This window comes from Syngnathus typhle, linkage group LG6 (genome assembly GCF_033458585.1).
Source record: "Syngnathus typhle isolate RoL2023-S1 ecotype Sweden linkage group LG6, RoL_Styp_1.0, whole genome shotgun sequence".
Classification (NCBI taxonomy): Eukaryota; Metazoa; Chordata; class Actinopteri; order Syngnathiformes; family Syngnathidae; genus Syngnathus; species Syngnathus typhle.
This window is the reverse complement of record NC_083743.1, coordinates 9,781,183-9,799,216: the sequence shown is the minus strand read 5'-3', so window position 1 is coordinate 9,799,216 and position 18,034 is coordinate 9,781,183. Positions and strand designations below refer to the sequence as shown.

The following is an 18,034-nucleotide window of genomic DNA, read 5'->3' as shown; positions in this document are numbered from 1 at the left end:
CATTGCCTCCTCCTCACCTGACAACACCGTCTCCACCAGTCCTCTTCAGAGTGTTGGGGTTGCGGATCAGCTTATCCAACATGTTGACAATCTGGCCAAACTTTGGTCGCTCTGCCCTCTCTCTCTGCCAGCAATCCAGCATGAGCTGGTGGAGCGCTACGGGACAGTCCATTGGTGGGGGCAGCCGATAACCCTCATCAATGGCTTTGATTACCTATAAAAGAAGAATGAGTGTTTCTGATGACTTTCAAACTCTATAGTTAATTTTTGTTCACTTTTAAGTTGATCAGTCAATGTAGACTGCTCAAAAGTACTGCCGTGATTGTCGTAAAATAGGAATGAGCGTGTGTGACTTACATCTTGGTTGCTCATGTCCCAATATGGCCTCTCACCATATGACATCACCTCCCACATGACGATGCCGTAGCTCCACACATCACTGGATGAAGTAAACTTCCTGTAAGCAATAGCCTCAGGGGCTGTCCAGCGGATTGGGATCTTCCCTCCCTATATTAATCAAAAATAACCTAATAAATAAAGGCTGACAAAGCACACAATAGCAATGACATATACTAGGCACTGAAACACTAACCCTCCCACACACACACACACACACTCACCCTGGTGGTGTATGCAGCCTCAGGGTCGTCCTCCAGCACACGAGACATGCCAAAGTCAGACACCTTGCAAACCAAGTTGCAGTTGACCAGGATGTTTCGAGCCGCTAGATCACGATGGACGTAGCTCATGTCAGACAGGTACTTCATGCCTGATGCGATACCACGTAGGATGCCTACTAGCTGGATCACAGTGAAGTGGCCGTCATTCTTCTATACACAAGAGGGACAAGTTTTGGATGAAGTCAGAGGTCAATTAAAAAGATGCACACGTTATTGTACTACAGTGGAAAGCTAGATCAGAGTATAGACGTTCAAACAATTATGATTTTGGTGAACTGAACCGTCCTCTTTAGAGGAAACTAAAATGTTCAATAACCACCACACTGGGGGTCACCAACGTGGTACCAGGTAGCTTCCAAGGACCCCATGAGTAGCCTGCAGGCTTGCTCTAAAAATAGATCACTGTTGATGGGACATTGTGATTACCTACAAACGTTGGCGTTGAAAATGTAAACGCTGGCAGTAATTTCTTTAAATTAAATTTTGCATTCTATTTATCTGTACAGTATAGATCTGTATAGATCATTAATTATTGTAATTACATATAATAAGATCATTATCAAAGGTAATGCGAGCATTTAGGTTATTTCAGAAGTGTATATCAAACTGGTTAGCCCTTTTCATTAATAGTTCTTAAAAAGTATCTAGTTAGTAGTTAAAAGGTTGGTGACCCCTGCTCTACATTTTGTCTATTATTTGTCTGTTATTTGTCTATTGTTAAGCAAACTTTGCAAACACAGAAGTGAAATCTCAGTAAATTCAACAAAATGCGAAGTCGATAAAGGAGGAGGATAAAGATTAGGGTGAATGTTTGCGAACAAAACGCTTGTAAGTTGGGTGGATGACATTAAAGCGATAAGATCGGATCAGTATACATCAGGTGTGCACACACATAGAAACGCATGACTGACCCGAAGGAATGCATCCAGCGATCTGTTTTCCATGTACTCGGTGATAATCATCACTGGCTTACCTAGAGAGAGTGAGAGAGAGAGACAGAAAGAGAGAGAGAGATGATGAAATGATGGATATGACAGCCCAGCAGATTCCCAGTGGAATTTTGGTTTGTGTGTGTATGTGTGCGTGTGTGTTAGTCTCGCTCTGTCACGCAGTGATTTAATTAGCTCAATGTAACGGTTGCCCAGACTTCATCTTTCTCTCGCGATACATGCAAAGGCGTCTCTTCAAACAAAACGCAACTACACAATCTTCTGGCCTTAATGGAAGTATGAGCGACATTATGTGACAACTCAACGGAATCAGACAGCCAGTGTCTGTTTGACTCACTGTTTATGCCCCTTACTTTGACCTTTCTCCTCACCAACGTTTGACACATCTGTCACTCTCGTCTGTGTTGCATAGGTCCTTCTCCTTTCCATAAATACACAGTATCATCCCCTTTTCCCCATAACCTCGCCCATTCCTCTTTGGCCTTTTTCACCTCATCCCTCTATCTGACCCACGCTTCTCTTTGGGGAGCATCTGTGCCTTTATCTGAGCGGAACATGCGACGGGTAGCTGTTCTCTTGTGAGTCTCTGTCTTTGTTCCCCAGTGGATGAGGCAGGCGGAGCAAGGTATGAACAGAAGAAAGAATTAATTATGGCTTTTTCCCCCACAATCCCCAGCAAGCAGATACCTAACTCATAACAAGTGTTATAGTAAATTCCCCAGAGAACAGGTTTTGTGTTCCAAGTGGCACAGCTAAGGTGAAGTTAAAGGCTGACTGCAATGACAAATGCGGAGTTAAGGCTTGAGCTTGAAATACATCTTGAAGAATATTCAGAGTAGCAGAGAGCTGAGCTGTTGGCAGCTGAGGTCCTGAAGGTGACGTTCCTCTGCATAGCAAGCTGCTCGCCTTGCCAAGAGGCTGTCATTCACCCCCCTCACCCGCTGCGTGACTGGCACACCATTAATCACGGGGTGCTCGGACGATGCCCCCAAAAGAGGAAGTGGATTTAAATTTGGGGGATCGCGGGGGCCCTCTCTGTCAGCCATCTTTGTTCCCTTTGTTGAGCGCCTCTGCCCTCGAGGCGCCAGTGATTGACAGCTCCCCAATCCAGTCTGAAGAGTGTCTGACCTGCGACCTTAAACTCTCGCCTTTTCAGCCCCGCCCTATTCCTCAAGGCTTATTTGCATGCTAATTCCATGTTTACTGAATACGCCCTGCCGCCTTTGGCAATGAACCCTGGGCAAGGACTCTCGAAAGAAGGCTGATTATCACCTGCCAATGAAACCCAATCAGGCAACAGAGAGACAATATTGAGAAATCAACAGGCAAACGTTCCTCTGAGGCCCACTCAAACGCAAAGACTAGCTTTTAATAACTCATCTGTTTTTAATTTAGAGGCTTGCTTTATGTAGATTAGACAATTTAATAGTGACTCGGTTTAAGGCTGAAGGCATGCAAATGTACTCTGGCAGTCCTCAGTGAAAAGATTCTAGAAAATTATGTATTTGAGAAGCCCATCGAGGTGTATCCATAATTAATATGTCTTAACTGGCTCTGTTGGACATGCCAACAAGTTCATGCCACATTAAAAATTCCTTTTAACTTTATTGAAATGGAGAGGGGAGTACAATTTAAATAATGGGTTTTTAATAGATTCCACCGACACACTCTAGTGTGAAGGGCTCATTTGCCCAAACCTTGAGTTTAGCTCTCAAAAGGGAGAGTAGAAGGAGGCGGAGAGGTAGTTATCAGATGCCCTTCTTGCTAAGGCTCACTAGCCTTTCATGTTGTCGGCTATCGCTACAGCACGGCTCATCGGTCTCCTCATCTAACCCTCAAACGCTTTGTCATTCTCAGCCGCTGGATCCTTCGCTTTCTTGGCCTCTCTGTTTTCTTTTGTTGTCATTCCTGTTGTTGTCTTCTGTCGCTCCTCTAATCCATCACCTTCTAACTACCCGGCTGTCTTTCCATCCTCTGCATCTCTATTTGTACCTTCCGTGGCTTGTCTCCAATTTCTTTTCCCTGTGCCTGTCCATCTGTGGGCATTTTCTATGCCTTTCTCAAGGCTTCTCGTTGAGGTCTGAGGGGTCATATAAGAGGTGATACATGTTGGAAGAGATAAGTAATTCCGCCTGAGCTGCTGTTCAGGTCTTTCTAGGCCGTGCATGCATCTGTCTTGTGTTGTGCGCGTAAAAGGGTCAGAGACGGTGTTATCGAGCAGCGATAGGACCAAGCTGCTGCTATGACACATTAAGGTCCTTCATCCATCTAACCTAAGCTAAGGCTGGCCGTCAGCTATCAGCCGTCCCAAACACATACATAGAACACAAAGTGCACAGACATGTTGACAAGAGTTTTACCCAAACACGCAAGCAGCTCAGTCCTAACAAACAGAATTAGGACAAGGAGTAAATGGTGGAGCAAAGCTGGGGGTGGGGCATGAAGAAGATAACACCAAGGGCAGAGGGAGGGAGATGTGACCAGTGTTTTGTGACCACGCAGCAGCAGATAGAGGAGGGATAGGGTATCACTCCCTAACCCCAAACACATTTAGAGCTGACACCATGATTAATGAGCCCAGTGCCGCACTACAGGGACTGTTCCTGGGCCATTAGCACCCCCTCAACCCCCTCACCATTTGCCCACCTTGCTCTATTTCCCCTTACCCTTCCCACAGACAATGCAACCCGTCCATCTGGAAAAAGGCCACCCGGTGACAGCCTGACTGTGAAATACTCAAAACACACCCGTAGCGTTGGGATGGGAAAGCATTTGTAGTTTTGGCTCAAACAAAATCAGAACACCCTGCAATCAGCTCACATATTAGTCGAGTTAGGTTCGGTTATTAAATAAAAAGGATTGTCTGCAGCTCTTACAACCATCTGAATTAGGGCAAAGCAAAGTCTTTCCAGACAGGACTACTACTACCTAAAAAAGACATTTGTCTGAATCAACCTTCCACCAATGTCACCGACAATGTAGGCTAGAATGATTTATTGTTGCATTTTTTAAGTGGTGGGTGTGGGTCTTGGGGAGGGTTGCGTAGCGCCATGGAAATGTATATGGATGTCCTTTTTGGAGTAATAAATATATTGTGTTCCGGACATTTTAATCAATGTGTGTTTGGGGCGTAGGCAATAATTGGAAATCTGTATATAAGTCAAGGTTACTAATGACTGATGTCTGACAGCAGTAGTAAAGAAAAATAAGCACATACATTTTGTGACGACACCCTCGAGGTGGATGATGTTGGGATGGTCAAATTGGCCCATAATGCTGGCCTCAGCCAAGAAGTCCCTCCTCTGCTGGTCGGTGTACCCAGCCTTCAGCGTCTTTATGGCCACACAGATCTCTCTCTTGCCGGGCATTTTCAAACGGCCACTGCAGACCTCACCAAACTCCCCTGAAATAAACATGGTACTATTTAGAGTGCGTCCCTCCTGGCGCCGGTGTTTGTTTTTTTATGTGTATGTTGGAAGGAGTCCTCTTTAAACATTGATCAGGGTCTCTAATCCCTGATTGCTCCCTCCTTGCAGCCAGTTGTGCGGTGAGAGGCAAGAAATCGATATTGATTCTTCTCTTTATTGTTTTGTCATTGGATGTTTTTTCTTAACCTACAGAATGAGTACAACATATTTAGCTTCTAATCTCATCCTCAAAGACAGACATAATGTTATTGTCAGGGGAAAAAAACATGTTCCTCTTGAAGAAAGGCATTACTAGCATTAAAAGAAATATGACATCATTTTATCCAAAAACACTTTCTCAGGAACATCTCGGCAAGGAAAAACAATATGCGACGAAGAATTGTTTAAAATGATTTTTTTTACTTACCGACACCAATGACTTTCTCAATCTTGATACAGGAGGCATCAATCTCTTTGGCAAACTCACGTACAGCTTGGTTTGGGTCCTCATAGGTAAATGGATCAACATATGTTCTCACACCTTAAGATAGAAAATGAAAATTTTAGTCTCTTAGTCTCTTTTCATTTTGTCTTTACTTTAATTATGCTGCAGGCTACACCACAATTTGTAGTGCATGGTTTTTGAATGACAGAATTTGGAGCTATTGTACGTAAGTACCTTGATGTAAATGCTTTTCTTCGTCAGATTCCTGCTTGGCTTTGCTGTACTTACTCCTTCTAGGGAGAGATAAAAACACAAGGACAGTTGATTATATGTATGTGTCATGACATTTTTTTTTAAAACAATTCTTCAAATAGCAAAATTAAGGAAACCCCAATTTAAACAGTTTTTCTAAAATTATTATTTTTTTTGTCATTTACGATCTTTTTTTTCCCTTCGCGGGACAGAACAGAACCTTAAAATTAAAGACCGAGAAGGGCATACAAAATGTAAATTTATGGAACAATATGTTAAAATCCCTCAGGATCACATTGATGCGCTGATGTCTGTGATCACATGTGCTTGACATTGTCCTCCTCCGCAATTGTGTAATGAGGGTTAACAGCTACGTTATTACAGTCCCTTCCCACAATCATCGCATGGCCGCAGCAACACAATGACACTGGTCATCACATGCATACAGTATAAAGGAGGCAAAGACAACCACCTGCTTGGTTGTAAAAGATGCAATCACATGGGAAGCCAGCACACACAATAAATCAAATTTATGACCCAAAACAAATGAACAGATGGAAATGAACATTTGGTTTGGTGGGCTCGCACACCAATCAACAAGTGAAAGTAATGTGTGTACAGTCTAATAAATTTAAAACCTATTAATAGTTATATGCCAACAAAATTGTCACACACACATGCACGCACACACACACACACACACACACAGAGCATGGTCAGGGCTCTGAGGTGAGGCAGCCCCATCTGCATGCAATCCCATGTGTGTGACGGAGCTTTATCCTGCTTGCTGGTTAACACCCTGAGATTGGGTCACCGCAAATCCACCTGATGCCTCTCTGCCTGACTCTGTCTCAATTTTGCCTGCTATTTTTTATTTCTTGCTTGTCCGCAGCTATCATTCTTCTGCCGTTTCTTAAACCGTTTCCCTTGTTCTCATTTTCTTCACACCAGTAAGCAAGCCACAGCAGGAGACAATAACCAGTGGCCTAGATTGTAGTGGGGAAAGGGGATGAGAAGTGAGGATGGATGCAAAGGACAGGGATCGAGGGGTCGCTGATTGCCTCTCTTCAGCTGTCGTGGCTGTCAATCATGTCTCCGGTGTGGGGAGTCATCAGTCATCACGCGTGAGCATGGGGCAATAGCTTTCCTACGCGCCTTTTTGACAGCTACTTTTGCCGGTGCTAAGCGAGACATCGCTCATCAGCGAGGAGAAACGGACTGACAGAGAACAAAAGAGCCAGAGGGATGAAGCCCACCTTCGGCTGATGACAAAAGCGCTGATGAGGAGAAGGAGGAGCACCACGCTGCCGACCACAGACACCAGCAACACTGTAGAGTTCGTCCCATCACCGATTATAGGAGCTGGCACTGAGAGGGAGGGATGAAAAAAAAGAATCAGAGCAATACATTCTGTCAGTCATTGACCCCTCGTGAACCCTCTTGATATCTCGCAGAACTCTCTATATACACATGCATGCATACACACAACACACACATCGCTTAGTTTTACGATTCCACCATAAAGTATACTGCTGTTGGCCCGCATTGAAAGACAAGGACACCCCATTAGGTTGTGTGCTTGACCGTGTCATTATCATGTGCCGCTGTTTGGATTTGCATCACAAAGAAGACACCTGGTCCCTCCATCAATTCTAACCATGCACGCCATAATATGGCTTTCAGTTCTTCCGAATCTTCTTGCATCATTAGCTTTCAATTCGCTATAACTGACATATAGTCTGACAACTGAAATGTTGTCTAGACACGTTTCACCTTGCTAACACAGATTTGCTATTGCTCCAAATTTTGGGACCTGGAATTGTCTTTCATTTGAGCGTGGTGCATCTACGCACTATCACTCATATTAAGCCTGCAGAAGAAAATCCAAGCACAACAATCAACAGCATTTAAGTCAAAATGATATAAATCTTCAAATATTCCGAAAGGTTGAACCTTTACTGGTGTACCCACTGAGACTCATTGGACCATGAATAATGGTGACTCCTCAAGTTGTGAGTCAGGTGCTGCAGCACTGATATCATTTATCTTTTACACATAACAGCTATTTTGATAAATGGCACATGGGAAAAGTCACTCGTAAAAGATGCCATCATTGCTGGATTTTGCAAAGGTGGGCTCAGCCATGAAAAAAATTTCATGGTCTTGAAAAGAGCGCAGAGTGGCTGAACTCACCCGAGTTTGTCATAAACTCAAAGGGGCCGCTGCATTCACCATAGCCGGCCGCTGTGCGTGCACGCACATGGAATACATAAGAAGTGAGGGGAGTGAGACCCTTGATGTCTGCGTTCCTCGATGAGGTTTTTATGATCCTGTAGCTTTTTTCATTTTGGTCCTGCACAAAGAAAATTGGAATAAGACAACTTGAAAACAATAGCGGGCAATTTGCCAATGTTTCAACCACTTACCTTTTCGTAGTACTTGACCTCGTACTCGAGGATCACCCCATTGGCTCGTTGCGGAGGTTGCCACACCAGCGAGATGGTGTGTCTTGTGATGTTCTTGGCTTGGACAGATGTTACCGGGGAGGGAGCTGTGCGAGAGAAAAAGCAATTTGAAGCTGCTGTTTTCAACTTGTCTTTCATGCTGCAGCCTTGGAGACAATAAGTCTGTTTCTCTTGCCCTCTTAAATCTTCGGCGCTTTTATCCTTGACACCACAAGACGTTCACTCGAGTTTGGTTTTTGGCTTTTATTGAAAAAGAGATGCTGTGAAACCGCATGGCGAGATTAATAATATAATATATTGCTGATTGTAGGAATGCATACAACAGATCCAATATTCCCTTGCCTGACAGCCACCCAGACAAGGTGGCAAAGTAATAAAAAGCTTGATATTCCGCATATCTGCAGGTCACCTTGGGAAAACCCTGTGATGCTACAAAGTGCGCCCCGGAAAAGCACAAGAAATTGGCTCAGTCTTTTGCCTTTTTTTTGTCTTCAAGGGACCAAATCAATTGGTTTTCATTAAAGCGCCACAGAGCGATCTTATCCCAGGCCATTTCTGCAGCAGCTGATAATAAGGCCATAATTCAAGTAACAGAGCTATCTGCATTTGGGCGCCTTTAACACATGAAGGTTAAAGCACAGATAATGGCTCACTCTTGAACCCACCCTTTGTATGTCTTTGACGCACAAATCAAACTTGTATCTTCAGGGAGTATGCCAATATTATAACTGGGTCATGCAGTGGAAAATAAAGTTTATACAAGCATGTTCAAATGCAAAGTGTTTTTTTGTTGTGGTATAAAAAAATTGAGGAAGCTAAATCATTTCAAATTGTTTTGCGTTTTGATTTGTTTTAATTGTTGGTTAATTTGAGCTATGAATAATCTTTACAACACAATTGAAAACAAAAATAATTCTTTCTGAAAGGGGAGGTGAAAATAAAATAAAAATAAATGCCCTTAACTGCGCTAAACAAGTTAGAGGTAACAGTTAGGGTGATTTCTTTTTATTTATTTTTATTTCACAAAAACATGGCAGTTGGCATGTATACAAACCCAGTGCTACAAAGGAAAATATAGATTCTTCTCATTGGCATTCAAAAATACTTTAAAAAGTAGACGAGAAAATAGAACCAAACTAGAAAAAAATCTGCAGCAACTTAAAGCACATTTTGATATTTCTGCCAACCAAGCAGCATTTTATTACCCTTAAAGGTTTATATAGAATACGTTTTTGGACCTGTGCCGCTAAGTGACATTGTAACCGTCCTAATTTCAGACCGTCTGTCTTTTAAAACATTACAGTGCAGTGATTAATGAGGGGTTTATCATCCAGTGATCACGATTGGATTATCTATGACATGATATACATTCTCATCACATAGACCGGAGGCTCCAGGGAACTGAGTATTTAAGCTTACGCGAATAAAACCCTGCTTTTAGCAGCGGATTGAGTTCAAACAGGCTTGGAATTCAAGCACCAGCCACGGATTGAATTTCAGGGGGCGACGCAAAAGCAGGAGGGGGCATTTTCAGAAGGACTGGTGGGAGCTGAGATGGAGATGAAGAGGTTTGGGATTGCAGACGTCCCTTGGTAAATGGATTAACCCAAGGTTGTGTCGGCCTAATGTGTTGCATCTCTGTTAAACAATTAGATGGCGGCCATTTGTATCCCTCGATCAATCTTACCCAGCCGGGGAGAGCCAATTTGAAGCCCCCCGCGGGACTGATCGAGGACACTTCAGCTACGAAACTGACCTTCATTCCACTCAAGTAATCCACACATCCATCTTTTCTCCAAAGATGACAGATATTGCAATTTAATTGTGTTCTGCATCTCTTGTTGCATTTTTTTTTCTCCTTCAACTAATGTGAGGATGAAGATGAGTAGACTTTTGAGTGGTCCCTCCTGAGAATTCCTCACGTGAGACCGCAAACAGCCCTGACAGGAAATAAGTGACTTGTCTTTTATGACATATCGAAGTCATATAGTCAATATATGAATACATTTGAACTAGTTTTCAAGCATGTAACCAAACCAAACCTCTCCTAAATCAAGAAACTTCTCTTGAGGCAATAATGTAGGACGTGACACCTATGATACATTACAGGGAATATTTGCATTGGGTTTGCATTTGTCATGATTTTTCCTCCACATAAAATACAGTTTGTTGAGGGTTTGACTTTGCAATCATGTTAATCATTTTGTACAGTGTCGAGGATTCTATATGTGGTTGGCGCAAGCTGTTATGCAGTTGATTACATTAAAAAAAAAAAAAAAGAGATGGTGGTGAGCACATGTGGTTGTCAGATTGAATCCCGGCTGCCAGATTGGAGTCCCTCAGTTTTGCTGTCACCAAGGGAAAAAAAAAACTGGGGAGGGAGCTGTATTTCACAGTGTCAAGAAAATGGCTTCTGCTTACATGATCCTTTCCCACGCAATATAACGGGTGCTTCCATCTCCCCAAACACATTTGCACATGTCCGTTTTGCCAGCGAGATGGAAACTCACTCACACACATGTTCACTGACAGACAAGCCAAGCCCCCCACGCAGACACTTTCTCATGCTCTGATTCAGGTTTTGTCACCTAAAACTGCCAAGAGTTTATTATCAAGACATAAACGCCTCCATTTTGAATGTTTTTTTTCTGTTTTTGTTACAATGCACACACACAAAGTGTTTGATCCCATAAAGGGGGGAAAACACCTCCTTTTACAGCCAGGGGTCAGTTCAAAGTCTATTTCCCCAACAAGCAAAGCCTCCATCACCCTTTCGCTCCTCTTGCAGTCCGGGTGATGGGGTTACACCCCCACTGATTTATGCCTCTGGGTTTGTTCACGTCCTGGCAAAGACTCACACATCCAGTTACAGATTCATGCACACGCAATCAACAGTGCTAATGTGTTAATTTTCCTTTGGCGTGGTTCTCTGAAAACCTCCATTCATTTTCTTTGTAGACAGAAAACCATGAGTGTTCCTTCATTCTAATCTGCCCCCCTCCCCGTTTCCTTAGCGACTGAAATTCGAACTTTAATGGGGAGGCAGCGGAGGCTGGGCCGTCTTTTCCCCGACAGTTATAAATCCTAATAAATCTATCATAATAAATGAGTAATCCACCGTGTCTGGATGAAGGAAGGCAGCACGGGGAAAGGGACAGCCGCAGATGACGAGCTGTATTACTAGAGGCTGAAACCAGAGATTCCAAAGCCTCTAGTGAGCATTAGCGGAAAGAAATCCAATCATTCTGGAGATATCCTCTTTAACACACACACACAGGCACACATACTAAAGGCGACATGGACACATAGGCAACATTGTTTGAGGGGCAAATACTGATGGTCTCCTAACTGTATCTCGCTTTTCACATCCGCACACACGCTACACAGCTACAAGTGCCTTCTGACTAATCCTATGGAACAGTTGGGAAACATGCACTAGTGACAAGCCAAAGGCAACATCTGTATCATAAAACTTGGAGGCTACTTAAATCAGACAGACCTCACTTTGTGTGCTTCAGTCCGATTCCAAGTGTGAGAGAGTGCACGTTTTTTCAGATTGTTTTGCGCAGTTGCGCACCAGTGCGGCCACCCTGTCCCACCAGTGTAAACCCTGGGCCTTGACTCAGAGGTGCACTCCATTACAGATCCTACACAAGGCTGTCTGGCAGTGCTCTCAGCTCTCCCACAGGCAGCACAGCCATTCATCTCTATTTTCCTGACCCCAGCTGATAAATCAAGCCACTGTGTCCTCAAATTGCTAGTCCGAACTGCATCCAAGACATTCACTTTTCCCAGGGATGGAAATTAGTGATAAAAAGTGACACAAAAGGGGCACTTAGCTTGCCACCCAAGAGCAGAACAGTAAACGAGACCAAAGTAATGATCAGCTTTAAGTGATGGAGAGCAAGGAGGGATGACGAGAAAGCACCAGGGCTATAAAATCCATTTGCACAACAACCAGTCACAAAATGGCTTAATGACAAAACCAGCAGTGGCTCTGAATGCATCCCTGAGCTTAAAGGGCCGCTCTTGAGCTCAAGAGATGGTGCATTGTTGGACGTATTGTGCTTTAATTACACAAACAATTTCTCGAAAGCATTTGTAAGGACGCCTTAAGTGGATCAACACAACTCATGTAATCCATTAGCTCCAGCTCTAAATATAGCACCTTGTCTCTTGCACTATTCGGGGCTTCATATGCATAATTATGCAAAATTCAAGAAGGAATATTGCAGAAAATAATTTCACGCTGAAAGGAATCCATCATCCGACACATCCTCCAGCTCTCACCCAAATCATTCCCATCTTTAATCATGTTGTTTTCTATTGCAGATTATTATAACCACCAAAAAGCAGAATCATCACATATGGGCATAGTATAAAATGTACTCCTTCAGGTAGACACAAGTGAATGTTCTGTTAATAGGCTCTTCAGATTTGATCCCTCCTGTAATGTGTAAAATGTGTTCAAACAAATGTATCTTCTCAGTTCTTTGCCGATATTGTCCAAAAACAGCAGGCTGAGGCATCGTCTTCCTTCCATTAATAGTAATGTTGGACTTGAACACTTCCCTCAGGCTTTTCAAAGACATTCTCCTCCCACAAACTCAATCAACCCATGTCTGATTAGCTTACCGGCCTGGTTGGTGGTGACGGTCACAGACACTGCCTGTTCCGGCCCGGGGCTTTGTGGCGAGACGCCATTTACCGCCCACACCTCGAAGGTGTAGTTTGTGTGGGCCTGCAGTTCGTTGATGGACACCCTGGTTCCCTTCAGACTCAGCTGCTGGGGGCTAAAGTGGATGGCGTTGCCGCAGGGTTGACAGCGTCGCCCATCGGGCCCGCAGCGTTTACAGACTATGTTGTAGGTCAGATCCTGTCGTCCTCCTGAGTTCCTTGGCGCGCTCCACTCCAGGTTGACGGAAGTCTCGTTCACATTGGAAATGAGGTGGAGCGGTGCTGTCGGAGGCCCTAGAGAGAAAGTTGGTGGTTAGAAAAAACTGTTGGGCGAAATGCTAAGAAGGTACCGAGTTACAGCAAAATGTTCCTGCGGTCACTGTTGAAGTGGAGAAGAAGGCATTATGGTATATCTTTACAACAAATTGGTTGTTGCAACAGCTGGGGAAACACTCTTTCATAATAAATCAGCTTGCCTATTTATGATGCGGGTACAGCTACACAATCTGAATGGACCTATATTACAAATTCTGCTTCTAGAAATGAATGTGCCATTATTTGATTCATGCCAAAAAAAAAGTAATTTCATTGAATTTCTATGGTATCACAAGTGTTTTGGATTTTGCATAACTAATAATATTGATACACCTTTAGTGAATTCCAATGGCACATTCTAATCACAGTATAAATCACAGGGCTGTCACACTTAATATCATGAGTGACTGTATATTCGACGTTAAATTGGCTTGTCCTTTAAATCAAGATCTGAAGCTTCTTGAATATCTTTGTCATGTCCTGTCTATCAAAGCAGGGGAGGTTCCAATTAACTGAAATTTAATCAACCGAAAGATTTTTTTTCAAGTGTCGAATCAGCAGCAGACTGCAAAATACCAGTCGGTATCTAACAGATTGCCTTTATGGCTGCCAACAATAACTGCAGATGATGTTTGTGTTGGAACTCATTCTCAAGCACCCCTCCTACCCTACCACCACCCCAACTGTTTGATCTTGAGTCTACAAACTGTGCTTTTATGTTTATGCAAGCGGCAATGCAGATGTGACACAGTTTCCCCTCATCATCAATTTCAATTTACATGTCAGCTCCACTTTAATGAATGTGTTTTTCTGTGTGTTGCTTTCAAACATAAGATTCAGTAATTGACTTAACTCTCCCTGCCCTCTCTCCATCTCCCTCTGACTAATGAAGCGCTGGCGTGCGCGCTGGGGGGGATCGATGCACGCTGAAATATGAAATCTAGTCAGTTGGCTGACTAATCATTTGCAAAGGAAATTAATTATCAGTGTTATTTTTAGAGTAGCACAATGACACTGAAATATGTCACTGAGACATAGTGAGACGGAGGCTATTAATGCTTCGGTACTATGTGTGGACAAATACTGCCGAATTAAGAAGAGCAAGTTCACCAATAGTGCATTTGGAAAAGGCTGTGGACAGTATGTAGTAGTTGCACTCAAAACTTTGGAAAGTTGACCAGATGTAGAAGGAAGGGAGATGTTGCGTAGGCTTTGGAAATTGATTGCTAAGCAATGATTATTCAACTAATTAATTAACCAAAAGTTTTTGAAAATAAATTAATCACTTTGATATAATTCTCAATTAAATGATGCGCAGAAGCTCAGAATTTCAACCTAAACAGTAAATATTCTGGATCAAACCAGTATCTGAATTATAATTAATGTTTTCTGAGCAATTCATTTGAAATAATGTCTTTTTTTTTTTTTAATTAAAGGGATGGGAATTAAAATGATCCGATTAATCGACAAAATAATTGACAGATTATTAAAAAAAAAGCCTTTCAACAACAACATCAACAAATATTACAAATCTCATTTAAAAATTATAATAGGCACTGTCCCCACACACCTCCCTCATATTTTCTCTTCCACACCCACTTTTCATTAGTAGGAGTTATAGATGGCGTTTCTAAATTAAGGCGCCTACATCCAACTGTGATTATAATAAAGCCTGTGTCAACTTGTTAGGCTCAACTAAACTCCCTGTCCAATTCTATATTTAACAATGTGCTGTAATTTCACTATCCATCTGTTTTTAAGTGCTCTGCCAAAGAATATTATTTCTGCTTTAATACTACTGTAGTCTAAATTGAGCATTATAAGTGTCTAACTTTCCAAGGGGACAGATGTGTAGGGTTTCTTGCTTCACACGTCACTGCTTCTCAATGCTATTTTAAGCAACACCTGTCACTCTCCTAGAATCCACCAATGGGAGCAAGGGAGAGACGGAGAGCTGTTGACTGTGAGTGACACTTTTTAATTAATCCCAAGAGCGTGTGTAGTGAAGGAAAGGAGTTTGTGGACCAACATCCAGTCAATAAGGCCCTCATACATAGTCACATGTTCAAAAGTTTGGCCAAAATAAAGTTTCAGTCAAATCTTCCCCCTCCCCACCGTTTCATCCGTTTATGGGCATGCAATTTGCTTCAAGCATTAGTTCTTTCTTTCCTGTCAGCCCATGCTTCATCTGTCTTTCTCATTTTTACTCTTAAACGTCTCCCTTCACATGCCCCCCACCTCTTTTCGTTGTCTACCTTTTTTCCCCCCTCCTGTCTCTTCCTATCAGCATTTGTTAGCTGAGTGTTGTGCAGGTCCAAAGTGGAGAGAGGGCAAAATTGGCCTGAGCATCAAACTCCACAACTGCAATCCATCTGGGATATATTCAATGCTCCCCTTGGGGCTTCCCCATTCCATCTTCTTTCCTCAAAGCCAAACCACCACTAAGAAAACTGGGAAAAATCTGAGAAACACATCAAGGCCCAGAAGAAACCCCAAATTGTAGAACACCCCCTCCTTATAACCAGCAGGCAGAAAACTAACCAAGTCCCAGGAGTGTCCGTCTATGGCCTTCGTTACTGCTATGCGTTGAGTGTATGTGTAGTTGTATGGAAGTGTGTACTGTATATATAAGCATTGCTGCAACTGCGTACTCTACCCGGAACATTATGCGGTCTGTCCTGGCTAAGCTGCACAGTTCACTTGACTCTACCTACTTGAGGAATTTGCAAAAGTAACCTGATCTTGTTTTTGCAAAGATGAAAGATACAAAAATGAAACATTATTGAGGTTTCATTTCCCATGGATGTCAAGAAATAATCTTTTCATTTAAAAAAAAAAAAGCAGCAATAACAGAGAAACTATGAATTTGTGTCTTTGCACAATAGGACATGCCTAGTTTAAAAGCATCGGTATGGATGCAGTAATGGATGTTGGAACGCACAAAGACTGAAAAAAAATTCATTTAGACTCTAAATTTAAGAGCCACAATTTTGAGATGACAGACCCTTAGCCCAATGATTTTTCCATCCCCATTTAAACACCAGAAAGAAAGAAAAATACCCCAAATGTTTTTAAGTGAGTGTTGAGAGGAAGACACCAAATTGTGGGATGTTGACGGTAATGTGAGTGACAGCTATAATTACACATCGGACGGAGAAGCAAAAACAAAATACTGAAGGAAAAAAGCAGACGACAAACGGTTGGATGGATGGTTCAAAGATCAAATGTTGAGCGGCTGACGAAGCGGGGGCCAAAGGTCGGTTGCAGTTTGGAACGCAGAAGATTGCGATGCACGGTCCAATAAAAGCAGCCAAGTAATGAGCTATGGCAGCTGTTGCTTGCAGCAGCCACAGTTGAATGCCACACTGACTAACAGGACAATGGGGACCAAGTCAGCCAGCAACTTCATCTAAGTGATGCCACAAAATGGGCTTTGGAGGACTTGCCATTTTGGGATACAATGAAATGAATTTTTAAATGAAAAAAATACAAGAAATAAGAAAAGTATATTATGTTCTCTGTTCTTCAAATAATTAATTGGGCTATTAAAAAATTCAAATCAGGCTATTACAAACACACTGCTTCATTGCAAAAAATCTTATACTTTAAGCAGCGCTTGATTGCATATTCATCAAACGCTAAGGCAATAATTTAACCATTTGGATTTGTTTCAGCTCGGAGAGTCTAGGAATCTGCCTCTTGTCTGATCCAATAAACTGTTGAGCTGACTGATGAATCCACAGGAACTTGACAGGTCATTCGGGCCTAATGGTGAGCCAGCCATGAGCAAAGCAACTTAACAGATGTTTTGGTTGGTAGGAATTGCTTTATGACACATACTCAGTCAGACATAAACATCTGTCATATGGAAGCAAAATTGCTGTGATTTCCTGTCCAGGAAGGGAAAGGGCCTTTTTCTTTTGTGGCTTGATACTTTTTCTTAGTGTACATTTCTAGCAATACAAACTCCAAGTACCATGACTCAGAGGGGGGAGACGTCTCGAAAGAAAGAAGTATCAGGAGAATGCATGATTCTCAGTGGAATTTGTTACACCAATCATTGTGAGTTTGGCATGGAATAATAGAATAACTGACTCATGCAGCTGGATCAAGAAAAATGAAGTCCAAGAGAGGAACAAAAAGGAATCTATTTTACTTTGCTCTCTATTTTGTCATACTCTCTCACGCTCATCTCCTGTTTTGCAGTGCCTGTGGAAAAATGAATCTGGAATGTATCAGTTTGTACCCGGTTTGGATGTCAAGTACTGTGACCGATCACTAAGTACAACTTGAAGTCGAGATACATCTTGGAATACAGCCCGCGCCAGCTTTTAGAAATATGGCGACCTCGGGTTAACATTGCATAGAATCATTTATTACTGTAGCAGAAGGACTATGTGTGTGTAGCTTTATATTGACATATAAAACTTTGATGTACTTACGGGTGCAGGGCATTGAGGCTGGGTCGGTTTCAGAGCGGAAGTATCCCTTGTCGCAGACGCAAGATGTGGAGCCCTCTCTGACAGAGTAGCTATGGAGCGGACACTTGGAACAGACGCCATCAGTCGCCAGGGCACGGTAGTAACCAATCTTACAGGCTAAAGGGGAAAGAACAGAATGTTTATGGTAAGGTGTGGTTGATGGTATGCTGTGGTTTTACCTCTAAGAGGAGCTAAGGTTTGTCAAAAAGGGTTGATACAATTCACTAGCAAGATGAGCTTTGCAAAGAAAATCTAAGCAAGCAAGATTTTGAAGCGATTGTCGGCAAAGTGAGGATTCGTTTTGCGGTGATCTGTGAAGCGACAGTTGCTATAACATTGCACTTGACATCATATGTTATATG

General features: G+C 42.6%; 1 protein-coding gene across 1 annotated transcript in view; it reads right to left on the bottom strand.

Moving 5' to 3' along the window:
• epha4l (eph receptor A4, like) overlaps positions 1 to 18,034 on the bottom strand; it is a 41,485-nt gene that overhangs the window by 4,833 nt on the left and 18,618 nt on the right. The window contains exons 4-15 of the mRNA XM_061281269.1: positions 17,634 to 17,789; positions 12,835 to 13,170; positions 8,161 to 8,285; positions 7,928 to 8,087; positions 6,991 to 7,102; positions 5,717 to 5,775; positions 5,465 to 5,578; positions 4,848 to 5,033; positions 1,592 to 1,653; positions 621 to 830; positions 358 to 507; positions 18 to 214 (exon numbers count right to left, since the gene is read on the bottom strand). Of these exons, the coding sequence (XP_061137253.1) occupies positions 18 to 214; positions 358 to 507; positions 621 to 830; positions 1,592 to 1,653; positions 4,848 to 5,033; positions 5,465 to 5,578; positions 5,717 to 5,775; positions 6,991 to 7,102; positions 7,928 to 8,087; positions 8,161 to 8,285; positions 12,835 to 13,170; positions 17,634 to 17,789 (1,867 nt within the window). The remainder of the gene's footprint in view (positions 1 to 17; positions 215 to 357; positions 508 to 620; positions 831 to 1,591; positions 1,654 to 4,847; positions 5,034 to 5,464; positions 5,579 to 5,716; positions 5,776 to 6,990; positions 7,103 to 7,927; positions 8,088 to 8,160; positions 8,286 to 12,834; positions 13,171 to 17,633; positions 17,790 to 18,034) is intronic.